This window comes from Pieris brassicae, chromosome 1 (assembly GCF_905147105.1).
Source record: "Pieris brassicae chromosome 1, ilPieBrab1.1, whole genome shotgun sequence".
Taxonomy (NCBI): Eukaryota; Metazoa; Arthropoda; class Insecta; order Lepidoptera; family Pieridae; genus Pieris; species Pieris brassicae.
In genome coordinates, this window is record NC_059665.1 from 22,029,940 (window position 1) to 22,044,866 (window position 14,927).

Sequence of the window (14,927 nt, forward strand, 5' to 3'; positions counted from 1 at the left end):
AAAAAAAATCTTCGCAAGTGAATATAATTGAGATTGATAGAACACTGGGCTTCGAAGTTATACTTTTAATCTGATTGAAGCACGTCAGGGCCGCGCTTGCCATACAGTAATACGTAATTATCAAAAATAATTCCCATAATTACATAATAGGTGAAATTAACACGCTCATTGTTACTAATTAAAGAATAAAGAAACGTACCCTTATATAAAACTAGAATGTTAATGAATCATTTCTTTTATAATGGCCTTTGTATTATATTTCCCTATTATAGCGAACAATTACGTAGCGTGTGCACGTTGATAAATTTCCTATTTATTATTTTAAAATAATAATTTTGTTTAAAGCTTCTTTTCTAATTTGAAAATAACCAAAACCAGAGTGCCTATGAAAGTTTTTTACAACCTGCTCTCAACATTCACTAATTTGTATTGTGTATTTCATCCGAAACAAATTATTAATTGCGTGTCCAGAGCTATAATCCTGGTAGTTAAAATGATACCAAAAACATCTGGTTCACCAAACTCATACACACAATAATAGCATACAGAAATTAGACGTATTATAAGCAACGAAATCGCGATGCTTTTAAGAGTGAGAGTTGTTTCTCGCACGTCAGTTCGATACTCGTTTCCTGCCGGTACAAAAACACGGCCTGTGATTCACCACTCACGCGCAGCTGGAGCGCAGTTAAGACTGCGTTCATTATACGCTGAGGCGGAGGTTGTAGCGAGAGCGACAAAAGGGAAATCGTGGGCTACAAAATTGTTATTTGGCTTGTTATTTTCCACGAAATTTATCGAAATATTCATAGCAAAGTTTGCAGTATTTCTTTACACTACTATACACAAAACCTATTTAGTATTGTTTAGAAAGATTATATAAATAACTTATGTGTAAGTTTCCATTTACTGGCCTTATAACTAAATACTAGACACGGCTGAAATGTTGTATCATAGCCTTTACAGCATTATGTCGTACGGTATTCTAGCATGGGTTGCTGCTGCAGAGGTTCAATCCATATTTGTGCTGCGAAAAGCAGACTGTTCGGGGTATTTCTTGTATTTTCCCAAGGTAATCGGTACGGAATAAGTTTAAAGAAACAAATATTATGACTATCTGGTCAATATATTTTTGAAGCCTTGTTATATATGTACAATAAATATAAGTTTAATGGTGTATTAATAATAAATGATGTATTTAACCGTATAATACTCGAAACAGAACTAATTTAAGCGTACGACCAACAAGACTCAAGAAGAAAAACCACTCCACATGTGGGAATTGTATTCATCTTTACAACAAATTACTGAATCAATTTAAAACTCTTATTAAACGTAAATTCATCAATAAAGCTTTTTATAAAATTGACGGTTGACTTTTTATAAAATGATCCTAATCCTTGGAATTGTTTGTTGGAACTGAACTTTATATGACTCAAATCACTGGACGATTAAAAGGAATGGCGGATAGTTTATTACCAGTTCTTCTTACCCGCTCTACGCCCATGACTCTTGTAATTTTTGGAGACTCATGAACGTCAAGAAATTTTCTCTCTCTCTCTCTCGTTAATCGGTAGCTCATGTCTGAGCATCGTGGTCAGCAACGAAGCAGCGCCTTTCTTATACAGTTTTCTTGTACAGTTTTGTGGACAATGAGTGTTTCACTTGATCGGTCCATCTGGTTGGTGAACGGCTGCTTTCTGTGTTACCAAACACACAGTCAAGAAATTAGGTGTCCCTAAATATAAATAATAAGCCAATTTGCCAAGTATTTTGAATTACAAACTGTAAGCACGTTCATTTCATACGAACCGCTCTCGCTTCCGCGCCTTTTACTCACATGGGCGTCATCCTAATCCCCACTAGCACATACATAGCAATAGCTCGCTAAACTAACACCGCACACGCTTACTGTCGTTAGATCCTTTGTAACACAGCTTTGTAATCACAAAATCTCTATAGATATTGACTATGTCTTTGAACTCTGAAAATATTCTCGGCATATCGCTTTGCAGTGTTCGGTTTAATTGTTTACGTACGTTTATTTATTTCCTGGCAGCTAACAAAAATGACATTATAAAAAAACAAACATTATATATAATTACACTAAAATATTGCTAAAGATGGAATACATAATATTTACAAAAGGGAAATAACAATAAAAATTATTCAATACATTTAACTAAGTAATTCTGTGTTGTGTAATGGTACACCATTTGGAAAGTGAGGGAAACTACGTGATTGTATACCTGTTTATATATCTGGATCAGCATAGTAACATAATTACTCCTATAATGTAGAATGTAGAAGACAAAACATTTTGTACTGTGAATAAGGGAAAAATTATTCATCATTAAACATTTATATTACTAAGCGTTAGAATGAGCCACAATGTAAACTAAAACCAATAAAGATTAACTCATTTCCACGTAAAGTGCAAATAAACTAGGTTGTGTAAGCATTTTTCAGAATTCCTTTAAGATTACGTGAAGTGGAACAAAAGTAATAAATGCGATGATAAAGTACTGTGTAAGTACATTCGTCAAGAATTTTTATTCTTTCCTTGAAGCATTGATTTGTTCTAGTTACTTCTAATTATACGATTTCAAGTTTAAGATTTTTATCTTTATATATATAATTCTACTGTAAGTGTGCATGTCACTGAACTCCTACTAAACGGCTGGGCTGATTTTAATGAATTGTTTTGTATGTGTTTCGGTGACCACCTGGATCGTATAGATTCACAAATCAGCCCGGAAGATAGCGCTGCAGTCAATATCTAGGTTATTTATATTTACTCTAAACTAAACAGCTGGTTTTTCAGGTACGAACGAGTTCGGGAAAATTTAACTGGCATAGCTGTACTCTGTGTTGGCGTGTAACCAAACGATCCGGATTCGATTCCCAGTCGGAGCCATTCGATTTATTTTTCGTTTGCCGAATAAGTTTTCCATGACGACTATCGACTCCGTAGTTCATTATATTTTAAAATACCTACTTCAATGGGAAATATTTCTAATAAAAATTTCAATTGTTTGATGCAACAAAATGCTGGCAGCAATTTCTCGCCGTATAACGATACTTATACCAAGCCGCGCACAAATTATTTGAAGAGGTCGATTGGGTGCGAGGGTGTGCAACTGTTTAATCGGTTGCCATCTAAAATTCGGAATATTGGCGTGTTTGACAGATTCAAGGGGGCATTAAAAATGCATGTCAAAGTGACTGTAGTGGACTAAAATTGGGACGTGTATCTCACTCGTATATACATAATATTAAGTTTCTCATGTAAATAAAATATAATTTTGTAATGAGAAAATAAAGTTCTTTAAACATTTATACGTCGAGCAAAACCAACTCTGGAGTTATCGGTACTATTTACCAGGCGCCAACAATTATTGTTATTAATAAAAACTAATATTGATTCCAAATTCAACCTCCACATTTTAATTTTTTTAATACTATTCCTGATTTAATGTAGCAATTGAAGACAAAGTGGCGAAAGCTACTGAATTATAATCGATGAATTATAGCCATGACATCAGCGGATGCATCACCGGACGTTATCCTCAAATTCTATAGAGCTATTCTGAATTAATTAAGAGGTGTCAAAAATAATTTACATGCGTGGGTCTACAACTTTATAATGCAAATAATTATAACTGTACATATGTATGCTTACACCTTACAAGCAGCTCTATCTAAATTGGTCAACAATGGACTGGCATTAAAACCCAAATACCTTAATGACGTCACTAAACAACGTAACCTATCTTGGATATAGTTCTTTCAATATCTGTAACACGGTAGTCGCAAACTTCGAATTGAGAGGCAAACAATCCGAATTTTGAATATTGGATTACTATGTTGCGTGGTAAGCCAACAGTTAAAAGATTGGTATCCATACCGTGCTTAATTTTTCTTTGAAATAATGACTATAGCGTAGTCAATCTCCAATCAAAGTAAAAATTCGCGCACAGTCAGAAAAAATGGCCCATACTATCAAAAAAACAGGGAGATACTTTAACCGAACTTTTCAATCTCGAAAACATCTTTAAGATACCGTAAAAATTCAGTCTTTAGCTGTGGGAATTAAAGCACACAGCTAACGACTGACAAACTTTGATTTGCTGATGACAGAGTCTTAAAGAGTTAGTTTTTTCCTTACTAGAATTGCCTGGACCGCTTGTTAATTGTTCCTTATATTTTTAGGTTATTTGTTTTTCAATTAATGTAAACAAGTACAAATAAAGATCTAGGCATGAAGAACGTTGGCTCCTAGTGGATGCAGAGAGGCCAGTGCAGGTCGTACTGGAGGAAGACGGAGATACATTTAAATCCACCAAAAAAGAGACTGACGATTATGATTAAAATCAAATTAAAAATTATTTATTCATGAAGAATTATTAGGTTTATTGGACAAACGTCAATATTAATAAAAAGTATACATTTTTATTTACTACCAAATCAAGTTTTTTTATTAGATTTCAATATCTGTTTCATGATCATTTATTAATCTAATATGCAAGTAGGTTATAAGCCTTCCGTGCCTGACACACGCCGTTGACTTTTTGGGTCTAAGGCAAGCCGGTCATCCTCACGTGTTCTTCCTTCACCGTTCGAGCGAATGTGAAATGCGCACTTCATTGTCCATTGGTGCACAGCAAGGGATCGAACCTACGACCACCGGAATGAGAGTAGCACGCTGAAGCCACAAGGCCAACACTTACTTTAAACTAAGTACTACTCATCCGCGATGAATCCTCAAAACCCCTCAAATGCAGACCAGCTGTTACCTTTCTCATCGCCAATAACTGTACTCACGTCAGCTGTTGTGCGTAATTACTCCACCAGATTGAGCACCCACTCATATGAAAAACTATATATTTATTTACGCGCTCATTTGAAGAGAGATTATATATTTTTTCTATTGAAGGTACATGAGGTCAGACTCAATCTTCTCTATAGGCAAGTAGATAACCAGCCTTCTAGCCAGCTATATCGGTGTCGGCACGATGTTTCACTTATCCAGCATTTCATTCCACATAAAAACAATGATAGGGACAATTACAGGCCATTGTCTCCTTAATAAAAATCTTTATGTCCTAGGTGCGACAGACAGCCACCTGTGCAGAGGCTGTTTCAGCGCAGAGGAATCAGTCACCCACGTAGTCCTGGAATGCGAGGCTGTGACTAAACAACGTGCAGAAATCCTCGGAACAGTGAGGTCGCTTCGTGAATCCTGCGAAGTACCCAGGAGGCTCCTCTGCTTTTGTAAGGAGTTAGGCTGGCACAATGGACCTACTGAGCGTCTAAGTGCGGAAACTGAGGCCACACATACATACATGCCACATAGAAATAAAGGGACGAGTCGAAACCTATTCAAGGCGTAATACTTTTGCACTTATAATATATTTAACCCATTTTAATCCTCACACACACAAAATAACAATAATTAAAAAAAGGAAACAAAAGAATGAGAGATGAAAATTTTAGTTCTTTTGAAGAACAAGGAACGTTTTAAGTGTGTAATGCGTGTGTGCTGTGCTTGTTTATTGGTCCTGGATAATACTCAGCTTAATGCTGAGGAGCAGACTGTTCCACACCGCTGGTCAATCTGCCAGAGACCACAGCAGCTAGTTTGCGCCTTATTCACTTAGTAAAAAATATTATTAGTAAAAGTTGGCAGACTGTAATGAAGTCTTGTGTATAAAGTTAATTAAATTAAATTAAAAATAGGGGATTTTGGGAGGATTAAAAACTATATTTCGTGACATGTTTATCGACTAATGAGATGATTTTTTTAACTGCGACGAAAAATTGATATTTGTTGAAGATTTTTCAACGGAGGAGGGATATTGTAAAAAGAGTGATACGTTTTAAAATTCATATCGAAACAAAAAGTTATAACAATAGAAATATAAACCCTCAAGAATTTTAATTAACCGCAAAGTCACCTTAAGCCGCAACATTTTTTGTTCAGTTAATTTTATTACCCACTAAAGTATACCGACATCACAGTCGTTACCATTCTTAGCTGCGCCGCAAAACAAATATTAATTCCATTTACGACGCGAAATAAAAATTTAATGTTCCAAAAGCCACAAATAGGTACTGCAAGTTTGCTTATCACTGTTATGTCAGTTGGAATAAATTACGTTAACGACTAAGACCAATTTAAAAAAATAGCCTTTCCTAATGGGATTTTCTTTCCTGGAACATTTCTGCAGTAAGGTAGTGTGTAGATGTGTCATTCACTGCAACAAGAGCGTAGCAGACGTGAAACGGGCCCCCCACTAGCCCAGAAGTAGTATATATATTAGGAAATTTCTTAATGTATGTAAATGTATGTTTGTACAAAATATATGACGTATAGAATAAGATCCCGCACCACAAATGTTGGGGATATTAATTAAACATTAAAAAAAATAGGATTTTCAAGAGCCTTTTACAAACAAACACGTTCTAGTACAAGGTCAATGAAAAATATTGTTATTTACTTTTAAGAGCATTTTGAAGATTATATTTTTTGCCAACCAGATACAATACAATGCCGAATTACGACATTTAATTACCCACTTACTTACCTCGCCGTCCGCCGGTCCACAAATAACAAGGCAGTTCTTGCCACTATGCCGGCTGAAGTATATCCGAACCAATACGACTTAGGGTCCTTCAAGAAAAGATGGTACCAATTCATAAAAGGCCGGCAACGCACTCGCGAGCCCTCTGTCTTTGAGAGTATCCATGGACGGCGGTACCCAACATCAGGTGAGCCTTCTGCCTTGGCCCCCGTTCTATAAACATTAAAGGAAAGTCGATTTCGAAGTGCGAGAGACATCTATGGGTATCCAGACCAATCTCGTTTATCAGAATGCACCATTTAGAGTGTTGGCCAAAAGGCGTTCTACTGAAGCGAGGAACAAATACAATTATGTTATCTATATGATAGTGGTGAATTCCAATGTTTCCTAGAAAACGAACGAATTGTCATTTTTGACATTCAGCTCTATACCATTGGAAATGGACTAATTAAAAAACAAATTTATTAGCGATAGCAACATTAAATGCAAAATATTGCACTTAAGATAGCTAACTATATGTTCGAACTATTATTTCGTAGCTCAAATCATTTTTAACTACCTAACTGGACTAATACTGTTACCGTAAATATTTTTAAATAAGTCCGTCAAAACAACTGTAGCAACATTGACTTACTGACTCTTTAATTAACTTCAAAGATTAACTAAATCATTCTGAACCCACCAAGATCCAAAACATTTTCTAGATTGAAATAACTGGCATGTGCAGTTCTATATTTAGAGATTGAGTGAGAATTTGGGGTTCAATAACCTTGCGAACCGGCCCCAAAATTATGGTATTTCAATAGAAGCGCACACGCACATTGCACGCCCTTTATTCACGGTCAGATGAAAGATAAGGGATATGTCACATTGTATTTATTTTAATAATATAATAATTTAATAATAAATATTATGCCAACTGTCACAAATTAACACAATTCAATTTAGGTACTAAAAATGTATTTTTCAGTCCAAAATAACTATACTGTTTTTTTTTTTAAATTTGCAATCGAGCAGATGTCCTGTAGTATGAGGTGCTTACGCTGAACTGCAGCACCAAGAACAGCTTACAGGTTATCAGCCTTGAAGTGCCTTCTTTTGTTGAAGGCCACTAAATCGTATCGGTTTAGGAATATCTCTACTGGCAGGTTTTCATATTAAATTAATATTCTTTTCAACTTTAATTTACTTATATAAAAAAAACTGTAGTTAAATGTAGTAGATTTTAAAATATTATATTGTAGTTTGAATGAATTTCTTCTCAATCGAAATGTTACTAGGCATTCATGAATACGCCGAAAATCCCTATGGGGCATCATGCCGAGGAAGGAAGTTAAAGTAATAAAACATTATGTCACTATCTGGCCAATATATTCTATATTCATTAGTATAATACTCGAAACAGAACTAATCTAAGTATACGATATATATAGGGAAATTCTATTCGTTTTTACAACAAACTCCCAAGCGAAATTAGACTCTCGTTAAACGTAAATTAATCAATATAGCTTTCGACGATTATTTAAATGATCCTAAACCTTGGTATTGATTTGCTCCAGTTCAAACAATTCGCATGACTCAAAACCTGGCGATTAAAAAGAGTGACGAAAAGTTTCTTGCCCGCTCTACGCCCTTGACTTGTGAACTGGTAGTAAATGTAAACTTAAAAGCGATTTAACATAATTTTTATTGACGTTTATAAATGTACTTGGTTACTTATATGAATTAGGTAATTTTGAGTTTGGGTTAGAAATAAGACATAATTTTCTATAGTATCGGTTTAATAAACAGAGGGTAATCATTACACGTACTGTGTACATCTTACACATAAACATTTATACAGAAAATCACGTCATCCCACTATATTTATCGCGCACAAGGATATGATTGTGGCGACGATTATGCAAGAAGTTGGCTCTCGGCCAGGCCTAATAATGTCTCCCGAGTTATCCTTATGAAGTATTCCTTTATCTATATTTGAAAGATAAGTCTTTAATCTCGATTTCGTTTGAATCATTAGAAAATTTCAATAATAAAGGATTAATAGTGTTTAATCACGTTATGTACCGGCAAACTTCTTGAGCATTAAACAAGGGAGCGGGGGAAAGTTTGCGCATCGTAAACAGCGCAGGACATAAACGTCAATAGATTTACCAATCACGCGATTGACACGTCACTGTCCACGGTCTGCGGTCATTACTAAATGATTGTATCCTAACTTCACTGGTACACTCCATGTGATAGGAGCTGGCATTAGATTGTCCTTCAGATAAATCAATGATAGTTTGCGCTACGGGTACCGAACCCAACCCTTTTTTTAAATCAGTCACGCTACAACCTTTTTAAGTCTGGTAATCAGATTTCTGTAACTGTTGATCATATGTCAATCTAGCAGGCGAGTAGATCAACAGCCTCCTACGACCACAGGGATGAGAGTCACACATTGAAGACACTAGACCCATAAAGTCGACGGCGTGTGTCAGGCACAGGCTGATCACCTACTACTTACATTGACATACGATCAACGGATACAAAAATCTGAGGCCTAGTGCTAAAAAGGTTGTATCGCTACTGATTTATTTTATTTATTTATAGGCTTTATAAAGATTCTAAGATATAACAAAGAAAAATTGGTATAAATTCACAAGCTTCACCAGTAACGAATCTTAGAAGCTTAGGAAATCCAGCAAAAATTCAGTGAAGCGAAAAATTATGTTCATTAGTAAATCACATTAATCATTCGCTATTCTGCATATTCAGGTGTATTCTAATTATTATGTTAATATGTATTTCTATTTTGTAACTATTACGACTTTACATGTACACTTATTACTAGCAATAATGTATGTAAAATAATGTTAGAACCGAGGTTTGAACCCTGGCTGGTCACTAGCATTCCTTACTATAACTCTTCTATGTTAAATAAAATAACTCTTACCTTAGATTCGAAACCGAACTCTTTTTTGTTTTCACTTTACATAATAAAATAATTTATATGTAAAATGTAGGTTGTGATGATTTCATGTTTAATTTCATAGCCACAGGTCGGGGTTTAGAGGAAGGGGACTGATGCTGGGGCCCAAAATAGAGACTTCGGAACAATATCTAATTCCGAGTAGTAAACATTCCCTTCGCTGTTTTAGGCTTTTTAACTTTACAGCACTTGGTACAAAATGATTATATTTTTATTGAATATCAACACAAATAACAATTTTGATTTGAAAATAAAATTATTGCTCCAACCGTTTTTTGCTCAAAGCAGTGGAGGAACTATTTAATTTTTGGCCTCCAAAGCTCTAAATCCGGCCCTGCATAACCAAGTAAGGAATGTAACAATAGATTACCATAATCCATAATACTGACCGTATATGACACTCCTGATTCAGCTCAAATGACGAATTGTTTTACTAAGAACCTACTTGTTGCTTTTTTAATTTCTATTAGGTACACAGTAACGATGTTACATACATAAAACATATGTAGAATCATCTTCTCTCACTAATAGAGTTGAACCAAAAAAGAGTCGTTATTCTCTTAAGAGAGCTATGTCTTTAGTAATTTTATTTAGAACTAGGCACTGTATCGCAACGTGTCATGGTTGATCAGATTTAAATACACATTGATTTGTTATCCTTTTTTCGACTCCAAATAATACACACAAACAAGAAGAAATCAGTTATGGGAGACGAAAATTACGAAACATTACTTATTAGATTTTGTGATTAGATCTTATGGTCGTAAAAAAAATACTAGAAAATATAGGTTTTTTTCTATAATCTATAACGTTAATAGCACCAGTGAACAAGAGAATGACGATAATGCTCGTTTTCTATCAATAAATGTCTTAGAAAGTGAATCAAATACGTATTAACTACATGTCTTCAATTGAATGAACACAGGAAATATGACCGAGTGAAATTATCGGTTTCGCGTGTACATTTAGGTATTGAGAATATTTACATTGTTTATATTTACTCTTCCTGTCGTAAAATTGATATGAAATTGTTTTACTCCACGACACTTTCCAATTACATTCTTAGGTTTTAAAGGCAACTGTTAAAATTGATTAAAAGCCTTTATATTTCAGTAATCATTTGATGACAAATCAATATTTATCAATGACCATATATCCGGAAGTCTTATTAAAAACTGCTAATAAGTAGATTCATATTTTGTAGGTAATTTGGAAACCCAATAAGATTATATGATTTTACAATTAATAATGGTATACCAAATGCTAAAATGGTACAAAAGGAATAACCGGAAATCAGTTGGATTACTAAACATATTTATATACTATAATCTTGATCGCAAATAGAAAAAGCGTTTCGTAATTATTGTATTACCGCAGACGTACAAAATTAATGTTTATCTGGGGTTCAATATGACGAAAGCCCAAATCTGCAGGGGTAGACTAACTGGGGTGCAACTTGCAACATGCAAGCATGCCATACGTTAAAACTACCAAACATTTAGCTTAAATATTAAAACTACTGTTTAAAAAATTACCTTATACAATAATGACGTTTTTCATACCTTATGAAAAATCTGATCGTGCTCGCCGGTATCCTAAAACACAATGTCACAACACTAAAATTGATGGTGCACACACATTTTCATTTATCACAATTAGCAAATCAACAGCTGTTGTTTTTATGGGACGTCAAATGTCCTTGAGGAACGCAATACGCCATGTCGTTTTTAGGACGGGCGCGTGGCGACTGCGCTAAGCCTCCCCTCGTGCGGCGCATGCGTGCGTTACCCCTGTCTCCCGTCTCCTTCCCGCGCCTTCCGAGGCTCTTACTACTTCCGGATTTATGTGATTGTGTTATATTGTGTTAAATCACAATTTATATTTTTTTAGTAAAGAAAATTCTTAACATACTAATTCCAATAACATAAGTACATATTTATGTATATGATAACAAAACATAAGCTTAGGTAGGTACTAAAAGTTTACGACGTATTATTTCTCAATGTAGTCCGTTTTTCTTTTATTATAGGTTTTTTACAATAAATTCCATTTCAAGAATCCGTAAGGGTGTGTCATTGCAATTGCGTTGACCGACATCGGAGTCGGCCAATCTTAAAAAATTAAATACCTATATTAATAAACAATAATAATAATTAATACAAGTTCATACTTCAATCAAAATATATTGTCTCTATTAAATATGACAGCCATTGAGCTCTAGAACAATACCCCATCATAAATTGTGGAGTACATAGTATTATTTGGGGGCTTAATTATGGTGAACAATAGTGTTTATACAAGACAATATGTTTGTACTCATAAAAATGGGGTCGCCCTACGCGAAATTGGACTATTATGGTTATTTGAAAGAATATTTAACAAATCTTTGTATGGAGTTCTATCAACACAAATTTTGATTACTTTCATCATCATTATGGCCTCAATACCTGAATATCACAAACTGTTGTGATGAAGAAAATTCAGACAGGTGTACCTATTTCGGTAATAAGCGTTACAATATATAATAATAGATTTCTTCGGCGTAGCAGATGATATTCAAGGAACAAAAAGGTAGGTATTAAAAAAATAGCTTTTATTAATACATATATATAATATTCTTAGCTTTACTTTTGAATTATTATTCGCCTTCTGGCCAAACGAAGGCATTCAATTTATACTTATGATTAATATTTATTGTTAAATCTAAGTTATCGTTAAATTTATAAAAAGTTCTAACTTTTTCATAAATTCATTTGACAATGATGTCGCGTGTCTTCTGTCGACTGTCATATATGCAGTGATTGTACACAGCTAATTGATTATTGAAGTGGAGTGTGCCGTGGTGAACTTAATAAACGCCAAACTGTTTTAAATCTGGTCTCTAGTTTTAGGCTGAATCTGAAAAATAGAATATTGTAATTAATTGAACCAAAATTATAAACAATTGAACCTTTAAAAAAACTTTAGTCTTGGTTTTTTATACTTATAAATTTAATCATAGTTAATAAAATTGCAATCTGATATCTATTAACAGTAGAATATGTTTGTATAAAAAAAGTTATTTTAATAAGCATGCCGGAAGATACAAAAACGCAGTAGGTACCACACTTTGTTCTCTAAGCAACAACTTATCAGTATACCTGTAATGTAAGTTACATGTTATTTCAGGGGTAAAAATAAAAATGGACCAAAAGAGCAACGTAAACGCCGAGGCCGACAATCTGGTCCTGAAAATAAGCAAGAAAAAGAATCTGAGACAGTAAAACCTTCAACTAAAGGTATACCAAGAATTTATAATGATATAACATGAAAAGCCCATCTTACAAAACTGGCCCTATATATAACTAAATTTAATATCAAGTCATTAATTACACTACTTTCGTTTCAGGTACATTAAGGTTTCAAGCATAAAATACAATTGGTTATGTCATTGTAAGATTTACCACTATAAGCCATTAGAAGTACTCAAATATTCTACCAGGCCAAGCTTAGCTGTTTTATATCAGGAGTAAAAATGGCATTAGGGATTCCAATAACATGTTGAAACACATATTGTAGTATTTGAATTTACTACACTTACACACTTTGCTTCACAAAATATTAAAATATTTAAGTGCATTAACATCTTATTTACAAACAGTTCTTTTAATGCCACCAAAAAATACTTGCAGCTCCTGAGAAATCTGAAAAGCCTACCTATGAACCACCCCCTCCAGAATTTTATAAGAATCTAAAAAAAGAAACTGATGAAATACTCAAGATTACGGAGGAAGCAAACTCAAAGTATAAAAAGAAAGAAATACTCAGTAATTGGGCTAAGTATGAGATGCCCATAGAGAGTTATGAAGAAATTGATGAACAAGAGAACTTGGGTGCTGATTATGAGGTATATCTTTTATTTATAACTGGAAGGAACCTAAAAAACTACTTAGAATTATTTATCTGTATTTTATAATATGAAGATGTCACAAAAAAGTATGTGTGCATAATAGGCTTCACATAACTTTTGCTTTTGAAATTGTACCTAGATTCCAGCATTTTGTTAATAAACTCATCTGTTAATGATAAAATATTTTTCAGACCTTAGCCAACATGCCATTGTCTATTGGAGGTCATTTTCAATTTAAACATGAAAAATCATGGGATGAAAATAGTGGACCTTCTCCTTATGATAAGTATTTTGATATCAATATGGAGAACTTATATACAGCTCTTTCAAGCATACCATTTTTTGAAAGAAACAATATAGATCAATCTATCTTTAGTGAAACAGACATTCAAAATATGACCCATCGTGCAATGAAGTTTAAACAAAAGTACTACAATGATAAGAAATATATGACACCAGATATGGAGGCTCAAGAAAAAATTCTAAAGACATTAACTTTACATGATGACACTAAGTATGTAGAAGCAACTAATGATAAAGAAATTGATGTTCTACCCGAAATTAATTCAGAAAAAAAAGATGCTATTATGGATAATTCAATAGATGCTTCTCATAACATTAAAATACAAAACATAAAAGAACCTAGTATTACATTACACAGTGAAAATGATATCAATGAACTTAGTGAAAATACCGAACCACAGATATTGAAAGAAAAAGACAATTTGAAACATGTCTTGGATCTGAAAGATAATATTAATGTACCAATTAAAAAAGATATAGAAGTTGAACAGCATAATGTCAAAATGACTTCAGAGAGTAAAGGTATATTTTTTACATAATTTTCGGGACTACGGTTTTTTTATGATTCATGGCATTTTTATTATAGACAATAAAAATTCCAATTATATAAAAAATTATATTAATAATCTAGTCAAGTCCTACAACCGTATTTGGATCTTTGGCCTTAGATTGCAATTGTTTCTTTGATATATTTTTTTATAGAAATGCAGTTTCTGTGCCTGATATGTTGTAGATTGCATGGTAGTTTTCATTTGCATTCAAAAAAAGATGGTCAATAGGCACACTTAACTACTGCTTCTAAATTCACTAAGTTCTAACTGATAGATGAAGGTTTATATTATATTACTATTATTAGTATTTTTCATTAAAATTCTTTTAATTTATGATTATGTGAAAAACACAAACTTTTCCTTTAATAAACCAACAATTTCTTTTATTATTCCAGTCACTGCTTTGAAACCAAAGAATCCTGTCATAGAATCACCTGAAGATCTTGAAAAATGGCTTGATGACTTCTTAGATGGATAATTTTTTCATGCCTATATGTACTTATTATAATCATTTAGTTATTAAAAATAATATTTATTCTATTAAATATAATTACTATAACCAACATTCCTAACTGTAGATAATACATATTATGGTTTAAATTCAGTTTTATATTTTTATACTACAC

At 33.5% G+C, this 14,927-nt stretch overlaps 2 protein-coding genes across 3 annotated transcripts in view; one reads left to right on the top strand and one right to left on the bottom strand.

Annotated features, from left to right (window-relative positions):
* LOC123720347 (disheveled-associated activator of morphogenesis 1) overlaps window positions 1–11,278 on the bottom strand; it is a 112,421-nt gene extending 101,143 nt beyond the window's left edge. The window contains exon 1 of one of the 2 annotated variants that reach the window (XM_045676965.1): window positions 11,121–11,278. The gene's annotated coding sequence lies outside the window, so the exon portion shown is untranslated. Of the gene's footprint in view, window positions 1–11,093 lie in introns of both variants that reach the window. The other variant, XM_045676970.1, reaches the window with a different exon arrangement.
* A 1,084-nt stretch (window positions 11,279–12,362) lies between these two features.
* Window positions 12,363–14,841, top strand: LOC123715541. The gene is made up of 5 exons (XM_045670600.1): window positions 12,363–12,653; window positions 12,727–12,836; window positions 13,230–13,444; window positions 13,639–14,272; window positions 14,697–14,841. Exons 1-5 carry the CDS (start codon window positions 12,631–12,633, stop codon window positions 14,777–14,779), a joined length of 1,065 nt encoding a protein of 354 aa, XP_045526556.1. The 5' UTR covers window positions 12,363–12,630; the 3' UTR covers window positions 14,780–14,841.
* The last annotated feature ends 86 nt before the right edge of the window (window positions 14,842–14,927 follow it).

Bases quoted from the DNA above. Each gene is read 5' to 3' on its own strand.
- LOC123715541 (XM_045670600.1), top strand. From the start codon at position 12,631: ATGCCGGAAGATACAAAAACGCA. The intron at 12,654-12,726 runs GTAGGTACCACA...ATGTTATTTCAG, and splicing joins CCGGAAGATACAAAAACGCA to GGGTAAAAATAAAAATGGAC. The intron at 14,273-14,696 runs GTATATTTTTTA...TTATTATTCCAG, and splicing joins AATGACTTCAGAGAGTAAAG to TCACTGCTTTGAAACCAAAG.